The 21,923-nt window shown below is 36.3% G+C and overlaps 4 protein-coding genes across 4 annotated transcripts; 3 read left to right on the top strand and 1 right to left on the bottom strand.

Annotated features, from left to right (window-relative positions):
* Positions 1-892: 892 nt before the first annotated feature.
* On the top strand, positions 893-1,877 carry LOC101895195 (uncharacterized). Its single transcript, XM_005181692.4, has 2 exons — positions 893-1,013; positions 1,164-1,877. Exons 1-2 carry the CDS (start codon positions 1,008-1,010, stop codon positions 1,722-1,724), a joined length of 567 nt encoding a protein of 188 aa, XP_005181749.2. The 5' UTR covers positions 893-1,007; the 3' UTR covers positions 1,725-1,877.
* A 3,803-nt stretch (positions 1,878-5,680) lies between these two features.
* On the top strand, positions 5,681-6,548 carry LOC101896221 (ctenidin-3-like). Its single transcript, XM_005181698.3, has 2 exons — positions 5,681-5,727; positions 5,882-6,548. Exons 1-2 carry the CDS (start codon positions 5,722-5,724, stop codon positions 6,431-6,433), a joined length of 558 nt encoding a protein of 185 aa, XP_005181755.2. The 5' UTR covers positions 5,681-5,721; the 3' UTR covers positions 6,434-6,548.
* A 3,212-nt stretch (positions 6,549-9,760) lies between these two features.
* On the bottom strand, positions 9,761-10,469 carry LOC101896572 (ctenidin-3-like). Its single transcript, XM_005181700.3, has 2 exons — positions 10,464-10,469; positions 9,761-10,351 (listed from the first exon to the last, which is right to left on the bottom strand). Exons 1-2 carry the CDS (start codon positions 10,467-10,469, stop codon positions 9,842-9,844), a joined length of 516 nt encoding a protein of 171 aa, XP_005181757.2. The 3' UTR covers positions 9,761-9,841.
* Positions 10,470-13,704: 3,235 nt separating this feature from the next.
* On the top strand, positions 13,705-21,855 carry LOC101896756 (uncharacterized). Its single transcript, XM_059129397.1, has 3 exons — positions 13,705-13,797; positions 13,888-14,164; positions 21,390-21,855. The coding sequence occupies exons 1-3, from the start codon at positions 13,792-13,794 to the stop codon at positions 21,797-21,799; spliced, it is 693 nt and encodes a 230-aa protein (XP_058985380.1). The 5' UTR covers positions 13,705-13,791; the 3' UTR covers positions 21,800-21,855.
* Positions 21,856-21,923: the final 68 nt, after the last annotated feature.

The following is a 21,923-nucleotide window of genomic DNA, read 5'->3' as shown; positions in this document are numbered from 1 at the left end:
GACAACATTTTCGGCACTTCCCCATATTTGAACAATTTATTTATTTTTATAACCATTTGCTAAAAATGTGACTTGATATGAATACCTTTTTGCTCCTCCCAAATAATAAATACTAATCGTATATCAAGTCTCGATAAACGGGTTTCCTCCGCCTTTTGTAGAGGGTATCCAGATTCGGCCCTGCCGAACTTATCCGCTTTTTACTGGTTTTTGTTTTAATTTTTAAAATATTCTGAAGAAGGTGTTAGAATAAGAAATCAAGCTGTATTACAACAGGCCGATGGACGGATAACATTTATGTGTATTATACATAGCATTGGCTCTGATATTTATCAAAAACAAATTTGTTTGGAGATTTATGGATAGGTATATGTTGTTTATGTTTAACACGGATGTTTTCAATTTTTTAATCGCTATTCAGTTTATTCAAAATTCTTAACTTTAAAAAACAAAGCCTTTCTTTCACAAAGCATATCAAGTTTGTGATTCAATGTGGAATTCTTTCCAATTGTTGTAGAACATCTTTAGACAGGCCACAATGAAAGCCATGGCAACAACATATGGCCAACACCTATGTAGTTTACCGAAACCGCAAATTAAAATGCAGATTTAGACAATGCAATATAATGGATGATATATTCGAACAAGTTGGGGTACTTTTTTTCTGTTTTGGTACGACTTAATGAAATTCAGATAACTAAAAAAAAAATAAACAGATTAGTTTGGATTTTTATTTATTTATTTTTTTTAAAGCATACGCCTTTAATTTGACTTTGAAGCGATGCGATGCGCTCCTATTATTGTCTATTTTACTATCACACGTTTTTGCAACACATGCCTGATATTTTGTCAATTCTCTTTCATAATCCACATTTTTTCCAACTTGGCCAGAAAATTAATTTCTAAGTTTTATATAAAAAGATGGCAAAATTAAATGTTAGCTATCAATCTCCATTTTGGTTTCATTGGATTTTGAACGTACAAGTTCGTTCGAGACGGCAACTAATATGAAGGTGTGTATAATCGGAAAAAAAACAAAGGATTTTTTTTTTCGAAGGATAACTTGACCGCCTAGCACTGTGGATTATAGGCCCAAGTTTCCTGCGAAATCTCCTTTGTAGTGGAAAGTGAAGTTAATTAACAAATTATATTCTTATTGTCAGGTTTTCGTTTGTCTTATGGCCATTTGTGCCGTTGCTAATGCTGGCTTCCTATTCGGAGGAGGCGGCGGTGTTGGTGGTGGCGGCTACGGTGGCGGCGGTGGCTATGGTGGTGGCGGCGGCTATGGTGGTGGCCATGGAGGCGGCTATGGTGGCGGCCATGGAGGCGGCTATGGCGGTGGTCACGGTGGCGGTGTGTCCGTCATTAAAGTAATTTCTGACGGTGGTGCCGGTGGCGGCTATGGCGGCGGCTTTGGCGGCGGTTATGGCGGTGGCTACGGCGGTGGTGGCGGCTATGGCGGTGGCCATGCTGATGTCGGCGAAGTCAAGGTCATCAAGGTCATTTCCCAAGGACACGGTGGTGGTCATGGTGGCGGCTTTGGCGGCGGTTATGGCGGTGGTTTTGGTGGCGGTTATGGCGGTGGTCACGGTGGCGGCTATGGCGGCGGTCACGGTGGCGGTGTCGGTCACGTCAAAATCATCAAGGTCATCTCCGAAGGCGGCGGCTACGGTGGTGGTTACGGCGGCGGTTATGGCGGTGGTCATGGCGGTTGGGCCGATTAAGTTCCTACTTACTGTTTAGCCAATTTGTATATATGTATATGTCCTGTCAAACGAAACCTTTCTAAGACGGCTAACTGTCTTGAACAGCTTCATTTTTTCTGAAGTTGTAATGTTATATTTATAAAATAAAGTTTTCTTGTTATTAACCAAAAATATGCTTCTAAATTTGGACTCAAAATGGCATCGAAGTAATACATAAGACCAGCTTACCTTTCATAGACTAAAAGATGATAATGCAAAAAATTCACTGACAAAGGAACCCATTTAGCAAGGATAAAAGAGAAGAATTTTTAAAACATTTTTATACCCTCAGCCATATGGAAACAGAGGGTACATATCATTTTATACGCCAGAACGTGCCTTATCGAAATAATGGTTTTAAACCCTAGGTCTATTCGGAACAAACCCATTTCATAACATTTGGAGTCGATCTATGGGTGGTCGTCCGTCCGCCTGTCTGGCTGGTGTGCACGAAAACTCTCGAAGGGAGTATCCGATTTGATCAAAACTTTGTGCATCATAATATTATTGTCAAACTTAGGTCGGGCTCGGAGATGGACAATGTCGGTTCACTCCTTCTGCTACCTATCCCAAAGAAGTTCAAAATTTCCATAGAAAATAATTTATCTCATATAACAAGAAAGGATCATCCAGTTTTGTTCAAACTTTGCAAATCCTAATATTTGTATTAGCGATAGGTCGGATGCGAAAATGGAAAATGTCGGCCAACTCCATCAAGTACCTCTCCCACAAAGGGTCAAAATTTGGAATAATTATAGCTTTTATAAAATGTGAAATTAAAGCCCGATTGACTTCAAATTTCACACATTCCTATATTTTAAGTAAGGAAAGAACTTACGTGCAGATGTGATATATAGGTCCAATCCCTCTGATACCTCTTCTGGTAGAAGTATTGACATGTGTGAAATTTGAAGAGAATGGTCTGATTATTTCGTATTTTATGATCGTTTTGGTTAATCAAAATATATCTACCATCCTCACATCAGATTTTGCTTTGAACGAAATATTGAAATGTGCCAAGTTTAAAAGCCAGCTAGTGCATATTTTACGTATTTCGAACTTCATTTGACCCGTGGTGGGGGTCAAAATTTGGAATAGCAATGAAGTTCGAAATACGTGAAATATGCACCCGCATTCTGCAGGCAGGTCAAATTCGAAGATTGGATATATAGGTCCACGATATCGTCTAGCCCCCATATATTCGGTATTTATAAGACTTTAAACACATTTTCAATGGATTTGTGGGAAACACTACACAAGGAGTACTTTTTGAGTATTTTACACCACGAAAATGTATTATCTATATAGCTCCACGATATCGTATATCCCTCATACAACGGTACCTTCCTATATTCGGTATTTTATTGATTTTAGTCAAATTTTTCAATGGAATTGCATGAAAATCCACACAAGAGGTTCCTTCTGAGGACTTTACCCCCCAGAAGAGAGTTGTCTGGCTATGTCCACGATATCGTGTAGCCCCATGCAACGATATACACCCAATATTCGATAATTTGATGTTTTTTAACGACATTTTTACCGGAATTGTTTCAAATTTCGTATTTAAAGTTCGTAGTGTGTATTAAGCCTATGACAAAAAATTGGGAATGCAGGTCCATGATGATGATATTGCCGACATTTTTTACAGGAATTGTTTCAAATTTCGTATTTGAAGTTCATATGGGTACTACAGCCTATGACAAAAAAATTATGTCTTCATAAAGAACCTATGTGAAGGTTTTTTTCGACGGCGGTATTTTTCGACGGGTTTATTTGGAAACTTTCCAAGTATTAAAAATTTGGCCCGGTCGAACATAACTTTTTTACTCGTTTAAAATATTTACACCTGAGATTAGGCTTGCCGCTTTAGAAAAAACAAAATTCCAACAAAAACACAAACTCTATTCCATTTTTATATTCTCCACCATAGTTTCTCATTCCGTTTGTAACACCTTGAAATATACATTTTAGACCCAACAAAGTATATATATATATATATATTCTTGATCAGCATAAAATTCCATGCCTATTTAACGATGTCCGTCCGTCTGTCCGTCTGTGTAAATGACTTTAGCTTCCGAAATGAAGTAGGTTGATAACATTTTACCCAAATGTATACAATGTCTGCAGGATTTTTGGTTTTGAAAATTAGTTATGTAGGTCCACGTTTTGGTATAGCCCCCATATAATAGTACCTCCCGATATTCGGTATTTTGGTGATTTAAGCAATATCATTAACCGGAAATGTTTCAAATTTGGTATTTGAAGTTCGTAGTAGATACTACAACCTAAGACAGAAAATTGTCCGTCCAGAGACACGCCTTCATATAGCTCCCTTATAACGGTACCTCCCCATTTTCGGTATTTTGGTGATTTAAGCAACATCATTAACCGGAAATGTTTCAAATTTGGTATTTGAAGTTCGTAATGGATACTACAGTCTATGACAGAAAATTGTCCGTCCAGGTACACGCCTTCATATAGCCCCTTTATAACGGCACCTCCCGATATTCGGTATTTTAATAATTTCAGCGACATTATTAACCGGAATTGTTTCAAATTTGGTATTGGAAGTTCGAAATGAATACTACAGCCTAAGACAGAAAATTGTCTGTGCAGGTTCACGTCTTCGTATAGACCCCGTATGACGGTACCTCTCGATATTCGGTATTTTAATAATTTCAGCCACATTATTCACCGGAATTGTTTCAAATTTGGTATTTAAAGTTCGTAATAGATACTACAGCCTATGACAGAAAATTGTCTGTGCAGGTTCACGTTTCGTATAGCGCCCTTATAACGACACCTCCCAATATTCGGTATTTTAATGATTCTAGCGTCATTATTCACCGGAGTAGTTTCAAATTACGTATTTCGAGTTCATAATAGGAACTACAGTCTGTGACAGAAAATTGCCTATGCAGGTCCAGGTCTTCGTATAGGCCCCATATATAAGTACCTCCCTATATTCGGTATTTACGATTTTAGGTACAATACTCACCGAAATTGTTTGAAATGCCGTATTTGAAGTTCGTAATGGATGCTACAGCCTGTGACAGAAAATTGTCTATGCAGGTCCAGGTCTTCGTATCTGATATAACGCTACCTCCATATATACGGTATTTTGATGATTTTAGCCACCGTTTATTGCAAGTTTCGAAGTTGAATGTGGTAATGGCTTATGACAAACAATGACTACGTAGGTCCACGTCGTATAGACCCGGTATTTTTAAGATTTTGAGAGAATTTTTAACGGATTTTGTTTTTTTTTTTAATTTCCAAATTCGTTCCAAATGCTGGAGGGTATTTTTTATTTGTCAATTTCAAATATGCCTGTTGTACGAACAGAACTCCGCTGACAGTGGAATATACCCAACATATTTTGCATAATTTATCGTTATCGGATTTCAGAAGCTATTCACAACATAAACATGTATGCAATATAAAATCTATGGCTAGCCTAGCAGAATTTAAACAAATATTATGCAAATGATAGTAGTGTGATATGGGTTATAACAATCCCTAGTTGATTTGAAAAACAAACAAAAAACACAAACACACATTATGACAACAACAACAAAAACAAATTAAAGAACCCAAATAAGGTACATCTACATCAACAAATTATGTTTGGATAATTTTAAATTACATTATCTGGTTATGCTCGTACCGTATGAACGGACGAACGGAAGTTAATGTATTTTATTTAGCCCTGGAGCATCATATCTTCATACTCCTCACTTTAACAGTTAACTGGTTTTGCTACGAAAAAAAAAATTATTTGAGTCAACCTCACTTGGTTTATAGGCCAATGCTAACAATTATGAGACTCTTGTGGCCAAGTGATTTGGCTGCACATCAACGCCTCCGTTGGTTGTTGAGTATATAAAGCTGTTGTAATTCTGAAAATAGCATTAATTTCAAATCAACGCTCATTGAAGTTACAATACAAGACACAAGACGAACAAAGTCTAACATGAAGGTAGGTTACCAACTAAATTAAGTTTCCCCCAGACCATCTAAGGGAATTATTTTGCCTAACACTGTGGATTATGGGCATTTTCAATTCCTTAGATGCCCCAGTGTCCTTTGAGTGGGTCCGATTTCGAATATTTTTTGTTTTTATAATTTTTCAGGTTTTCGTATGCTTATTAGCTATTTGTGCAGTTGCCAATGCTGGCTTCTTGTTCGGTGGTGGTAGCTCCGGTGGCGGCGGCGGTGGCCATGGCGGCTGGTCTGGCGGCGGTGGTGGTGGCTCCGGAGGTCATGGTGGCTGGTCTGGCGGTGGCGGTGGTGGTTACGGCGGTGGTCATGGTGGTGCCGGTCCCACTACCGTTGTAAAAGTAATCCACGAAACTGCTGATGCTGGTTTTGGTGGTGGAGCTGGTGGTGGCTGGTCAGCCGGTGGCGGCGGTGCCGGAGGTTGGTCATCAGGTGGCGGTGCTGGTGGTGCTGGCGGTGAAGTTAAAATTGTCAAGGTCATATCTCAAGGTTCATCCGGCGGCGGCGGTTATGGTGGTCACGACCACGGTTATGGTGGTCATGGTCATGGACATGGTGGCGGCTCTGCTGGTGGCCATGTCAAAGTAATCAAACTCATCCATGAAACTGCACCTGCTCCATCTGGTGGCTGGTCTGCCGGTGGTGCCTCAGGCGGTTGGTCTGCTGGTGGTTCCGGTGGCTGGTAATTATATTTCACCTGGCTTCAAATGAAATCCCCCTTCTCATGTTATGTTAACTTTTGTGATATCTTGTTATTGGAAACAATGTGAAGTCCCCCTACTGGACCTCCATTGTCCAAGTGTAGGCTGTTTCATCTCTTTGTGAAACAGTGTTGTTGTATTTAAGTTAATAAAATTTTACAAATGTTTTTACTGAATTTAAAGCGTTTCATTTTCAAATTAATTTGAGCGGAAATATCAATGAGGTTGTCTTGGGGAATTAATCTAAAATTGTAAAACATGACTCATTAATTCTCATCTTATAAGGCTCTAAATTAGAATCTTGATATTTCGCAAGATTTTGATAATCGAATAAAGAAAATCCTTATCTTTACTAACATCTGTGTTTGTAGAGATACAGGATTTAAAATTCGCATGCTCATTATTTAAATCTGCTTTTGAAGCTAAACTATATAAAAATATGAAATTGTGGACGACCATTGACTGATCACATCATCAACGCCCAGAGCAAACGGCGGGGCCTAGAATCTCGTTGGTTTGGCAGGTAGTTGGACGTTAAGGTACGGTTTTTAGAAATTCGTACTAAAAATATTCATTCTACTTATTGTTCAGCTAGAGCTAGAATTCAGAATTTTTGTAGGCAGAATTGTCCGGCAAAGAAAATATGTTGCTAATTTATTTTGTTGCTCAAATCAGGAAAAATGTAGCAAAATTTAGATTTTAAGAATATTTTAAAAGCATCAAACGTCGATTTGTTAGACATATTTTTAAGGACCCAAATTTAAAATAGTCCCAATGGTCCTAAATTTAGAATTGGTGTAAATTCTGGTGTCATTCGATTAACAGCAGTGCATATGCAAATTTGTTCTAAAAAGTACTAAAGTAGCAGCGATACCTCAATATCAAATCTCAGAGCATAAGCTTTATCCCTTCATCCAATTCCAAATTTAGTAACAATTACGCATATCCCGAACAATTTCCATCTCTCCGTTCTGGACACCAACAACGATAAATAATTAGTACCATTTCGTACTTTTCCACAATTATAGTACGCATTTCCAAAACCATATCCATACCAACAGAGACCTTAATACCAAATTGCAGAATTTCAGTTCTATCCCTCAACCAATACATACAAAAAATCTACATATTTCCATCCAAGTCACCAAAATTGATCCAAATTAATTACTAACAAGTAAAATAGCTGTAAGTTCGGCTGGGCCGAACTTTGAATACCCTCCACCATTTAGAACGAAATTGGCAATTTTCAAAGTAAATAAAATCCGTTAACAATTCTGTTAAAATCTTAAAAATACCGAATGTAGCCGTTATATTTGGGTATAAACGACGACGTGGACCTGCATATCCAACTTTTGTCATAAGCCTTACAATATTCAAATGTGAAATTTGAAAAAAAAAATCTTTGAATAAAATCCCAAAATCATCAAAATTCCGAATATAGGTAGGTACCATTATATGGGGCCTATGCCAAAACGTGGAACTGCACAGACAATTTTCTGTCAGAGGCTGTAGTATCCGTTTCGTACTTCGAATGTCCAATTTCAAACATTTCCGGTGAATAATGTAGCTTAAATCGCCAAAATATCAAAAATAGGGGTACAAGTATATGGAGGCTACACCAAAACGTGGACCTACATGGCCATTTTCCTACAGACATAATTTAAATTTTAGTAAAATTTTATCAACCTTCTTCATTTCACCCAATATCAAATTAAGTACTATTTAGTACTTTTCGTTCAATTATAGTACACATTTTTAAAACCTCCTTCAACCACTATTTGACTTCCATTGTCCAAATATTGGCTGCTTCAATTTTTTTCCTGAAGCAGTGTTGTTAAGTTTTGAATTAAAAAAATTCCCAAATATTTTTACATTAAAACCTGTTTATTTTCATTGCACACTATAGTAGATTATAAAGGAGGATCTAAAACTAGAAGGCACCTGCACTGGTGTTCTGGAAGTTGATATCGAAGGAAGCAAATTTCACATTATTTGAAATTTTCGGATTAGAGGGGCTTAAAATCCTTGCAAATTATATTAACAAGAGAGTAAAGTAATAGACTGACTGGCTTGATGATTCATCAACGACCAGTGTACCAAAATATTTTTTTTTTTAAGATTTGCAAGATTCCACTCCTATCGGTTCGCCCAAATACAAATTGCACAAAATTTAGTACCATGTAATACACATAATTACGAATTTCCAAAACTACCTCCATATCCCAATATTATACTCCGACAATAATCTTATATACAAATTTCAGGATACCAGCTCTATTGCTGGTATGGTATTGTACCAAATGTAGTACATATAAGTACAAATTTCCTTAAGTAGTGTAATATCCCAATACTACTCTCCGGCAGTCAACATATTTCCAAATTTCAGGATACCGGCTGTATTGGTTCACCCAAATCCAAATTGCTCCAATTTTTGTACAATTTGGTTGACATAGGTACAAATTCCCATAATTATCAGCATGATACAATCCAATAGAAATATTAATTCCAATTTTCAGGTTCTCCAAAATTAAAAATATTCCCAAATTTCGTACCATTTAGTACACATAATTACGAATTTCTAAAATTACATGCGTACTCTAGCTCTACAATGCTATGGTAAACTTTTTTCAAAATTTCTGGATTCCAGTTCTACCGATTGACGAAAATTGAAATTGTACCAAAAATAAGTACCATTCTTTAATTTTCATGCACCTAAGTACAAATTTCGAAAACAAACTCCATATCCCAATCCTACATTCCGTGAGTAGTGTTAATTTCAAATTTCAAGATTTCAGTTCCATCAGTTTCTACAAATTTAAATTATAACAAATTTAGTACCGTTTAGTACTTTTCGTATACATGAGTACGCATTTCCAAAACTACCGCCTTACATCGACCCTCCTCCTCAATCTTGATTCCTATTCCAAATTTCACGTTTTTAGTTAACATGATACGAAGAGGTACCAAATATAGTACATTTTAGTACTTTTCGTACACTTATAGAGCGAATTTCTAAAAAACCCATTTGGTACATGCTGCATACACTGGACGTTGATGAATCATCCAGTCAGCCAGCCAGTCTCTTGCTTTAGTTTGCTTTTCGATATCAACTTCCAAAACACCAACGCAGGTGTCTTCTATTTTTAGATCCTCCTTTATAATCTACTGTAGTGTGCAATGAAAATAAACAGCTTTTAGTGTAAAAATATTTGGGAATTTTATTAACTCAAAACTTAACAACACTGCTTTAGAAAAAAATTTGAAGCAGCCAATATTTGGACAATGGAGGTCAAATAGTGGTTTCCATTGATTCCAATAACAAGATATCACAAAATTAAACTTAGAATTAGAAGGAGATGCCAGTTGAAGCCAAGGATTGTGTGGGTACTGTTATTACCAGCCACCGGAACCACCAGCAGACCAGCCTCCAGATGGACCTGGTGCAGGAGCATCTTCATGAATGAGTTGAATTACTTTAACATGGCCGCCGCCAGATGCACCGCCATGACCATGACCATGACCATGACCACCATAACCACCGCCGCCGGATAAACCTTGAGAGATGACCTTGACAATTTTAACTTCACCGCCAGCACCACCAGCACCGCCACCTGATGACCAACCACCGGCACCGCCGCCACCGGCTGACCAGCCACCACCAGCTCCACCACCAAAACCAGCATCAGCAGTTTCGTGGATTACTTTTACAACGGTAGCGGGACCGGCACCACCATGACCACCGCCATAACCACCACCGCCAGACCAGCCACCATGACCTCCGGACCCACCACCACCGCCGCCAGACCAGCCTCCATGACCACCACCGCCGCCACCGGAACTACCACCACCAAACAAGAAGCCAGCATTGGCAACGGCACAAACAGCTAATAGACATATGAAGACCTGCAATGAAGATGACAAAAAAATAAATAATTAAATAAAAGACGAAATGAAAATGCAAAAGCAAAACATTTCTCGTAGATCTTCGTTTGTAGCCAATTAATTTCCAATTTACCTTCATTTTGGATTTTATTCGACTTGTGTCTTGGATTGTAACTTCAATGGAGGTATGTTTTAGATTAATGTTAGTCAAAGAATTACAACAGCTTTATATACCTCAACGGAATGAATGATGGATTTTTGTAAACATAATTATTGGTCTATTAATGCAGCAAGGTTGTTGTAACCAAAACCGGTAAATTATTAATGTGCATTAGTATTGAGATGAGATTTGTCAGGGCTAAGTTGTAAACCATAACAGAGTTACAAAAATTTTCCTTTGATTGGTATTGTAAAAGAATCTCATAAGTGAATTTGGTGTTACTAGTTTGTCATAAGTGAATTTGGTTTCTTTAGTTTTCTTAATGTTTTAAATCATAGAAATGCATTATTTTTTTGTTGGGGTGTATGTTGTATGCAAATGATCCACATTAATTTTGGCATATCATCATTTAAATGCTAATGGGTATGTTCCATACTTTGTGTTTGTTTCTCAAACTGAACTTAAAACAAAAAGCTCTTTTATGCAAATATGTTCGCAAAATTATAGTTTCATTCAATACTACAAATTATATAATAAGAGCTTTCAATTGGGACATCATATGTTGGAGATTTAAAAATTCCGTTTGTAACTTTGGTGCAAGCTTTTTTAAAACGTTAAAGTTGATGAATTTTAAAACAGTATGCACTTGTTAAAAAAAAATTAAATTTAAAATTTAAATTGTTAAATTAAAATTATATATAAATAAATGTTTTCATAGTATCCACCATAAAATTGATTGTATTCGATTTCATCTTTCCGTTAAAAAAGCTCGAAATATTTGTAGATGATATATATTTTCCACAAAAGATCATATTTAAGATATGTACATATATTTTTTTTATTCCGAACCTGCCTTCGCTACCCCTTTATAAAATAAAACATAATCAAAAATTAAACAAAAAAAAAAAAAAAAAGAAAAACATTTATTGTGATCCTTTAGGATATGCAATAGTTTGTGAAAATTCCACATAAATTTAGTCCGCATAAAATACGATTTTTTGCTAGGGATATTTTAATTGTATTGGCATGTTTGTTGATATCAGAGGAATTCTTGATAGCAATACAATTGAACCTACATACTTCCCCGTAGTCTCAATTAAATTGTTGCGAATTTGTTATTGTCTATATTTCTTAATAAAATAATATACGATTCTGAACCTGCTTCAATATAAATTGACAATATATATTTTTGGACCATATTCCGTCCCACATTCCAATTTTCATTGAAATTTGTTTGGTGCATCAAATACATGACATCGGCTGAAAAATGTATTTAGCAACATATAACAGTGTTGGTATGTTTGTTCGGGATACCATAGTAGTAAATGGTCAGGCTTAATCACATTATTGTTGTTTTTATAAAAACAACTTTTGTTTATTGGTGGAGAACGATGGTCATTTTTACCAGGTAATTTCCTCCCCAGGAGTTATCTTAAAAATAACTCCCTTGACAAGAAAATTTTTTTACCCAAGTGACGAGATCGTACAAAGCTAATTTTTAATGGATACTACAGCCTAAGACAGAAAATTGCCTGTGCCGGTCCACGGCTTCGTATAACCCCCATTTAACGGTACCTCCCGATATTCGGTATTTTGATGATTTTAGCGAAATTTTTTGCCGGAACTATTTCAAATTTGGTATTTGAAGTTCGTAATGAATACTACAGCCTACAGACAGAAAATGAGCCATGTAGGTCTGCGTCTTCGTATAGCACGCATATAACGGTACCTCCCAATATTCGGTATTTTGATGATTTCAGCGACATTATTTACCGGAATTATTTCAAATTTTGTATTTGAAGTTCGTAATGGATACTACAGCCTATGTCAGAAAATTGTCTGTACAGGTCCACGTTTTATAACCCCCAAGGTACCTCCCTATATTCGGTATTTTGAAGATTTTAGCTACATTATAAGCAGCCTTTTTTTCAAGTTTTGCATTTGAATATTGTAATAGTTGCCTATGCAAGTCCACGTCGTCGAATAGACCTTTCGGTATTTTTAAGATTTTAACAGAATTTTTAACGGATTTTAATTTTTTTTCTTTTTTTTTTTTTGAAAATTGCCGAATTTGTGAGAAATGGTCAAAGTTTGGCCGTCCGAACTTACAGCTTTTTTACTTGCTTTTAGCTCTTTTTTGTTGCACAGTAAATTTGAAACAATTCAGTTGAAAAGTTTGGCTAAAATTATTAAAATATGGATGATACCGTTATATGGGGGTATAGTAAAATATAGAGATATGTGAACCTCTTTCGGTGTGAGACATTTTAAGCCACTTAAACTTTAAGTACCTTCTTTAGAACAATTCCGTTAGAAAATGTATCTGCAATCATAAGCATACCGAATATTGTTATATTCGGCATGGAGGTGGCGTTATATGGAGTCCTATATAGACAACGTGGACCTATATCGACGACTTGTGCCAGGGTAAGATATCTCCCATTACGAATTTCAAATAACGAATTTCTAATAATTCTCTTGAAGAAAACTGGACGGAATGTTTGGAGTACCATTATAAAGGGGCTATACGACTGCAGACAGAAGACTGATCTGTACAAAATGTGAGCTTTCTATCCTACGTCATTTTAACCCTAGCGTGACCACAACAGACGGACTGATATGGCTTAATCGTCTTAGATTTTATGCATGTAGCTATTTGGAAGGGTTGCAAACGAATTGCAAAATTAATATACCCCATGCCATACATGGTGGAGGTTATAAAAATGCAGAATATTTGTTATATATTCATAATTACTGAATACTATGATCCGATTGAGCAGGGGCGTAGTTGTTTTGCATGGAATCGAGAAAACTTTCTGGAAAATTTCAACATTTATCTGTTTTCATTATTTGAAGAGGGTATATTTACATACTTCTCTGGTTGGTACTCGTTTCCTTTTCAATGTAGCCCCCCCCCCCTGATATACACTTCCTACGCCAATGGCATATATAAACACTCTGAATACATAAAAAATTTTTATCAGAAGCAATAAAAATATTTTGTTAATAATATTTGCATAGTTATGACGACATTCATGGCTGACGAATATTTTGTGTTTTTTGTTAGTTTTTTTTTTTTTTTTGAAAAAAAAAAATGTTTGGAAAATTTCAAACATTGCATCGATAAAAACTACGTCCTAACTGCAGTCATAAAAATTCTTCAACCTAGAAATGAGACCTCATTTAAACGATTTGGTCACATACATTAATTTGGCGCCAGTTGTCTTAAATATTTTTCTATAAAAGTTCGTTGAGAGTTGCAAAACGGTATTAATTTTAGCGACACACCCACAGCTACAACATGAAGGTAAGTGTAGTTGGCTAACGAAAGTATTGAGTTTTTTTCAGACCAAATGTATTTCTATATTAATGATATTAAATAATTTTTTTCTTACAGATCTTCCTTTGTCTGATGGCAATTTGCTCGGTAGCCAATGCTGGTTTCTTATTCGGCGGGGGTTTTGGTGGTAACGGGGCCAGTGGTGGTGGCTGGAGCAATGGTGGAGGCTGGAACAATGGCGGCGGTTCCGGTGGATGGTCAAATGGTGGAGGAGCATCTGCAGGACCTATAACTATTCTAAAGATTATATCTGAAGTACCTGCTACTGGTGGATCCAATGGCGGCGGCTGGTCTAATGGTGGTGGTTGGTCGAATGGCGGTGGTTGGTCCAGTGGTGGCGGATCTACAGGCGGTACTGTTAAAATTTTCAAAATAATTTCTCAAGGGTCTGGAAGTTCCGGTGGCTGGTCCAGCGGTGGTTGGACCAATAGCGGTTGGTAGAAATCGTATAATGATGTAATCCAAATTGTTATTGTTTTATAGTCCTTATAAGTTGTATAGTATTATGTGTTCAATAAATTGTTAAACAAATTCCAGGTACCCTTTTTTCAAGTGGATATTATACATTGACGTTCTGTATATATTATATCGATAACTTTCGGAAGGTTCAATGAGGGGGGAAAAAAAAACTTGCTATAACTGTTTTTCAAATAGTTTTCGACCGTTTTTTTAAGGATAACGAGGATTTTAAGGCCAGACTTAGGCATTGTGATTTCAACTGGTGATATAGCGAGAGACACCCTAGATTGATATTTATCGGGTCGAGGTTATAAATTAAAGGTAGTGTTGCTGATATAGGAATGTTTTGATAAACGGCTCAGTGGAAATCGGGTAGCATTAGTGGAGTGTAAGCAGGCGGAAATGATAAGGCTTCTTCTGGAAAGAAATTTGATGGGTAAAAGGTTATGGTAACAGACTAAACGAACCATAGGAAGCGAAGGAATATCATTGAACTATGGAAAGTAGGATATAAGCGAATGGACAGTAAAGGGATCAAATAGCAAGGCAGATTCCTATTATAAAAATCGATGGAATTTTATAAGAGTACTGCAAATTTAATAAACCTTATTCTCTGTTTCGATTCTTGTTCTATGAAAATTGAAAAAAGATGAAAAATATTTTCTTTGTCAATTTTCTCATTTAACATTTCTCTTCTTTAGAAAAATTTTCATTTCAGGTTTTCGTAAAACAAGAATTGGGCCCATCGCTCGAAAACTTCGAAATAATTTTTCTGTTTTTTTTTTAGCTGTAATTCGAATTTAACGAAACTTACTGAACTTATTATAACGCTGTGCAACACAGTATATATTTACAGAAAAAAAATCTAGTAGATTATGATGAATAGAGCTAAAAATAAGAGTGTATCGGCGTTTTGAAAGTTTGCATCGTAAATTAACCTAATATGAGGAAGCAAACTCGCGAAAGAAAAGAAATACCTATTTTCAAAAAAAAAAAAAAAAAAAAAAAAAAAAAAAACAGTTGTCTTTTTTTTTCTTGTTCAAATTTTCCGTCCGCCTTTCTGTCCACTTTAATTTTTATACCCTCCACCATACTATGGTATGTAACTCCTCGAAATACTCATGTCAGACCCAACAAAGTATATATATTCTTGATCGGAGTAAAATTCTAAGTCGATTTAGCGATGTCCGTCTGCCTATCTGTCTGTCCCTCTATATGTCTGTTGCATACATGTTTATTTTGCCAGTAGGCAGACTAAGTTCGTAAATGGATCATGTAGGTCCACGTTTTCATATAGCCCCCATATAACGGTACCTCCCGATATTCGGTATTTTGGTGATTTAAGCGACATTTCTCAGGAAATGTTTCGAAGTTTGTAAATGAAGTTCGTAATGGGTACTACAGCTTATGACAGAAAATTTTCTGAGCAGGTCCACGTCTTCGTATAGCCTCCAATATTCGGTATTTTGATGATTTTAGCGACATTATTCACCGGAATTGTTTCAAATTTGGTATTTAAAGTTCGAAATGGATACTACACCCCAAAGACAGAAAATTGTTTGTGCAGGTCCACGTCTTCGTATAGACCCCATATAACGGTACCTCCCAATATTCGGTATTTTGATGATTTTAGCGTCATTATTCACAAGAATTACGTATTTAGGATTCGTTATGGGAACTACGGTCTGTGACAGAAAGTTGTCTATACAGGTCCAGGTCTTCGTATAGGCCCCTTATATCAGTATCTCCCTATATTCGGTATATATACGATATTTTGATGATTTTAGCTACATTATTCACCGTTTATTTCAAGTTTCGAATTTGAATGTGGTAATGGCTTATGACAAACGATGCTTATGTAGGCCCACGTCGTATAGACCCCAATATAACGGCTATATTTGGTATTTTTAAAATTTTAAATTTTAATTTTTTAAGGATTTTATTTTTTGAAAATTTCCAAATTCGTGCCAAATGGTGGAGGGTATTTAAATTTCGGCTACAGGCCCGTTATGGCTCGATCTTTGCATGGAGGTGGGCTAGTAAAGAAGCCTATTGCTTTTGGAGGAATGGACCAGAAACAGAAAAACTTCTTGATTTTGCTGTTGCTATAGAGGTCGCAATGGACGTGAAATTTAGAATGGGACTAGAATTAAGGGTTGGGCCTACCACTTTTTACATTGTATGTGATATTTTAAATTTTGCCTTGTAATGTTGAATTTTAAATTTTGAAAATTTTGTTAACACCCTGTAACACCATGTGTTAGGGGTATTATATTCAGGTTGCAATTATTGACCGATCTTCACGAAATGTTGCATGGGGATAGAGTTAGGATCGGAATAGAATCCTATTGGGTTGGAAGAAAGACAAATATTCATGAATTTTTTTATTAGGCTAGTATAGAAGCCTATTGCTTTTGGAGGAATGGACCAGAAACAGAAAAAAGTTCTTGATTTTGCAGTTGCTATAGAGGTCGCAATTATTGGCCAATGGACGTGAAATTTAGAATGGGACTAGAATTGAGGCCTGGGCCTACCACTTTTTGCATTGTATGCGATATTTTAAATTTTGCCTTGTAATGTTGAATTTTAAATTTTGAAAATTTTGTTAACACCCTACAAAACCATGTGTTAGGGGTATAATATTCAAGTTGCAATTATTGACCGATCTTCACGAAATGTTGCATGGGGTTAGGGTTAGGATCGGAATAGAAGCCTATTGGGTTGGAAGATGTTCGCGAAATATTTGGGGGTTAAAATGGACCGAAAACTCAAAAGACAAATATTCATGGATTTGTTTACGAGGCTAAAGTTTAGGACATCGCTGAAGCCTATAATTGTGATAATTTTACAATATTAAGCAAATTTGAGTGAAAAAATACCAAAATTAAAGATATCATAAATAAATCAAAAGGCACACATCTGGCCTTTACATTGATTCTGATTTGTTGACGAATATAGCCCAATATCGGAGATAAAAATTAATCATATAGCGGAATCCAAATTTTCGAATACTGCTTTAAATATCCATTAACACGACATAAGGAGAAAATATGGGTTAAATCCTACGAAGATTTGGATGATCTCATGGTTTTGGTTTGGTAGGTATTAGCGACTACTTTGATTTCGTCTCTAACTTAACGATAAATTTCGTTTATTACCAATCATTTTAAGTTTATCGACTCAAGAAATTAGTTAGAGAATTCCACTACAGTTCTGCAAAAACTTTTCATAAATTGTAGTGTTGTAGGGCATCAAATGGTCGGCCCTCACGACCATAGTCCTAATTAGAGAATTCCACTACAGTTCTGCAAAAACTTTTCATAAATTGTAGTGTTGTAGGGCATCAAATGGTCGGCCCTCACGACCATAGTCCTAATCACTTATGAATGCCTGGCGTTTAAGTAAGATTTAGAGTTTTGATGTATTTTAAGACTTATAGTAAAATTTGACGACCCTATTAAGAGGGAGTTTTAAATCATAGATTGAGATTAATATCTCGACCAATATGATCCTGGTATTGTAATCCGATATTATTGGAAAACGATAACTTCCGAATGAATTGAGATAGAAGGGTACAATTTTGCATACATGTGTATTTAGCCAGTAGGCAAGATAAGATCATAAATAGGTCGTTTCGGTCCCCGTTTTCAACATTTGTTATTTTCATTATTTTAGCGACATTATTCACCGTAATTGATTCAAATTTCGTATTTGAAATTCTGAATCGGTACTTCAGCCTATGACAAAAAATTACTCACGGTTTTCATTTGAGCGGTATTTTTCGACGGGATCTTTTCCTTCAAGTTCCTCCCAAAATGTGGAGGGTATTAAAAGTTCAATCCGGCCGAACTTAGCTGCTGTTAGACTTGATAGGTCTGCTTTCGTAATCTACTTGGCTTTGCTGTAATTATTTCACATTGCGATATAAATATTCAAAACATCGGTACACATGCTTTCTCTTTTTATACCTTCCACCAGTAGTTTGAAGAAACATTTTTTGCCGATTTAATCATGTCAGTCGTTTGTTTGCTTGTCCGTTCATCTGTGGGAATCACTAAAGCTTCCTAACGAAGAGAAGATGGTTGATAAAATATTACCCAGTTGTACTTCACATCCGCAAGATTTTTATACCCTCCACCATTTTTATTATGGAGGGTATATTAAGTTCGTCATACTGTTTGTAACTCATCGAAAGTATAATTGTAGACCAAACAAAGAATATATTCCAGATTGTAGTAAAATTCTAAGTCAATTTAACCCTGTCCGTCCGTCTGTTGTAATCACGCTAGAGTCAAAGCGAAACAAGATTGGAAGCTAAAATTTTGCACAGATATGGCTTTTGCCCGCAGGCAGGTCAAGTTCGAAGATGGGTTATATCGGTCCACGATATCGTATAGCCCCCATACAACGGCACCCGCCGATATTCGGTATTTTGATGATTTTAGCCACATTTTGTAATGGAATGGTCTGAAAATCCACAAAAGAAGTTTCTTATGAGTACTTTATCCCTTGAAAGAGAATTATCTATATAGGTCCACGATATCGTATAGCCCCCATATAACGATACCCTCCGATATTCGGTATGACGATTTTAGCCGCATTTTTCAACGGAATTGTCTGATAATCCACACAAGAAGTACCATTTTTACCTCGAAAGAGAATAATTTATATAGGTCCACGATATCGTATGGCCCCCATATAACGGTCCCCCGATATGATGATTTTAGCCATATTTTCCTATGGTATTGTCTGAAAATCCACACAAGGAGTTCTTTGTGAGCACTTTAACCCCTGAAAGGTAATTGCCTATATAGGTCCACAATATCGTATATCCCCCCATAAAGCACCTTCCGATATTAGATATTTTTAAGATTTTAACAGAATTTTAAATGGATTTTTTTTTTTCATTTTCTAATTTTATTTTCTAATTCGTTCCACATGGTGGAGGGTATTCAAAGTTCGGCCCGGCCGAACTTACTGCTTTTCTACTTGTTTATGCTGATTTCGTTATCGAATATATCCAAATATCGTAGACAAGCAAATCATATAGATGAGTCTAAATTTAGAGAAGATGATGCATTTGAAGATGATCGGTTCAAATTATTTAAGGGTTCATATGAACCAAAAACAGACACATTTTCCTGATTACACAATTGAAACCAATCGACATGGAATTTTGCATGAGAAGAGAGTTAAGGACAGGAAAGAAGTCTAGCATTTTGGATGACCATTGGATTAAGCTGTAAAATTGACAACAACAAATAACAACAGGACGGAGTGCGTAAATATTGGGCAAGAGCCCCTGGTCAATTATCTAAGGAAAATATTCTGCAAAATGGATTTGGACATAAGGGGGCTTCGAACATATTGTAGTGTTGTAGGGCATCATAGGTCGGCCCGCACGACTATAGCCTTTGCTTACTTGTTTTCGAATAATTTTTTTTTTTTGAAATTTTCCAAGTTTCTTCCAAATTGTAGAGGGTATAAAAAGTTCGGCGCGACCGAAATTAGCTGCTTTTTTACTTGTTGTAATTAAAAATTAGCCATATAAGTCCTCGTCTTATTATAGCACATCTGCTTTTTATTTTACATATATTCATTTTATTTATATTTATGCAGATCCACATCTTCGTATAGCCCCCCCCATCGAAATTTTTTCAAGTTCCTTCCAAATAGGGGAGAGTATTTAAAATTCGGTCGAACTTTGCTGCTTTTTTACTTCTTAGCTCTTCTTTCGTAAACTACTGAACTTTAGTGTAATTATTTAAAAAAATAGAATTTTGTCGCACAGTGTAATCATAACTCTCGTATAATACTAAATGATTTCTTATTTTTCTTCAAATATAAATAAATATGTCCGCAAACGGACTAATATTTTTGAAAATTGCTTCTTTCGTTAACGTCTGCTTTAAAAGTTTTGTTGTTTTACTCCTCACACTACTCAAATTTTTCCGAAATAGATAAGAACAGCGATATTATGCGTTTATTTCTATAAAATATTTATAATAACCAGGCTCTTACAATATTCAATAAATTTCATATTCTTTGTTCGGCTTTCAATACATTGTTGTATTTTTATTATTGTTCGAAAATAATATTTTTATACCCATTTTATTTTATGCTAATTTCTACAATTTGTTTTTGTCTTGTTGTTGTTTTTTTTACTAAATGGCTTTGCATTAAGTATTTAAGTGTTTTATAGCCCCAACGATGTGAATCATAGTGGCGGATCGTTTATAACAGGATATATAACTTCTAGTTTGACAACTAATTAAGCCAATTAATGAACAAAATATGTACATATTTATTTATATAACATAATTGTTTTTTAATAGAATATTCCACAAGTTCGAGAGCCGGTTAAAATCTGACGATTGTTAAAAGGAAGCTTTTAGTCAAACACAAAATATAGGTTATAGTGTATCCAAAAAAAAATGAAACACGTTTCTTCTTCTTTATTTCTCTTTCGTTAAAAAGATAAATGATCGGAAATTTGCAGTGAAAAGGAAACCGGATAAATGCCACACACCCCCAAATTATAAAATGTGTTTCACAGCTAGTCTAAATCTTTGATGATGTGTTTGAATGGAATAGGATTTAACTTTAGATGGTGAATGCTATCCTAGATATAGTAAATGCATACTATTAATAAAATTGCAATCCACAAAAATAAATATTCCCCTCCGAATAGTGGGATATTCCACATTTGAATTATCGGTAATTAGATGCAACATTCACTTTTTGACACAATAATCTATTTGAAAATTCTACAGCACCTTTAATTGGTTCCGAACACATACCCATTTCTATAAAAGCGTTTCCAAATTTATATTTTATTATAAGTCCGATTTGATCTTCAATTGAATATCATCGAAAGTGAACTATTATGAAGGTAAGTAAAAAACCAAAAAATATGGACAAACGGAAGGAATATCTTGCCTAGCACTGTGGATTATAGGCAGTATTCCTGGTCAAAAATGTACCAGAGGGTCCCTAGACAGAGATGAAATTTAAAAAAAAAAATAATATCATGTCGGTCTAGGTTTTCCTGTGCCTATTGGCCGTTTGCTCCTGTGCAAATGCCGGCTTCCTTTTTGGAGGCGGTAGTGGTGGAGGCGGAGGTGGATATGGTGGTGGCGGCGGATATGGAGGTGGCTATGGTGGAGGCGGTGGTTACGGAGGCGGCGGTGGCGGTGGTTATGGAGGAGGTGGTGGTGGCGGCGGAGGCCTCACTATAATTAAAGTCATCTCAGAAGGCGGTGCTGGAGGCGGCGGATATGGCGGTGGTCATGGAGGAGGTTTTGGTGGTGGCCATGGAGGTGGTTTTGGTGGAGGCCATGGAGGTGGTTTTGGCGGAGGCCATGGAGGTGGATTTGGCGGTGGTTTTGGTGGAGGCCATGGAGGCGGCTATGGAGGTGGTCATGGAGGAGGCTATGGTGGCGGCTCTGCTGGAGGCATCTCCATTATTAAGATTATCTCTGGAGGAGGTGGCCCATGGGCAAAATCGTAAATGTTAAAAATCTGTGAAAAAATAGTAAATATAGTCACGTTAATTGTTAAAAATAATACTCGGCCTATTCCATAGGAGAGCAGTATTTATACAACGCAATTGCTCTGGTCCAGGACCTGAAAGA

The sequence above is a fragment of the Musca domestica genome, unplaced genomic scaffold (assembly GCF_030504385.1).
Source record: "Musca domestica strain aabys unplaced genomic scaffold, Musca_domestica.polishedcontigs.V.1.1 60, whole genome shotgun sequence".
Classification (NCBI taxonomy): domain Eukaryota; kingdom Metazoa; phylum Arthropoda; class Insecta; order Diptera; family Muscidae; genus Musca; species Musca domestica.
The sequence above is the reverse complement of the archived record's forward strand: the minus strand, read 5'-3'. Positions and strand labels throughout refer to the sequence as shown.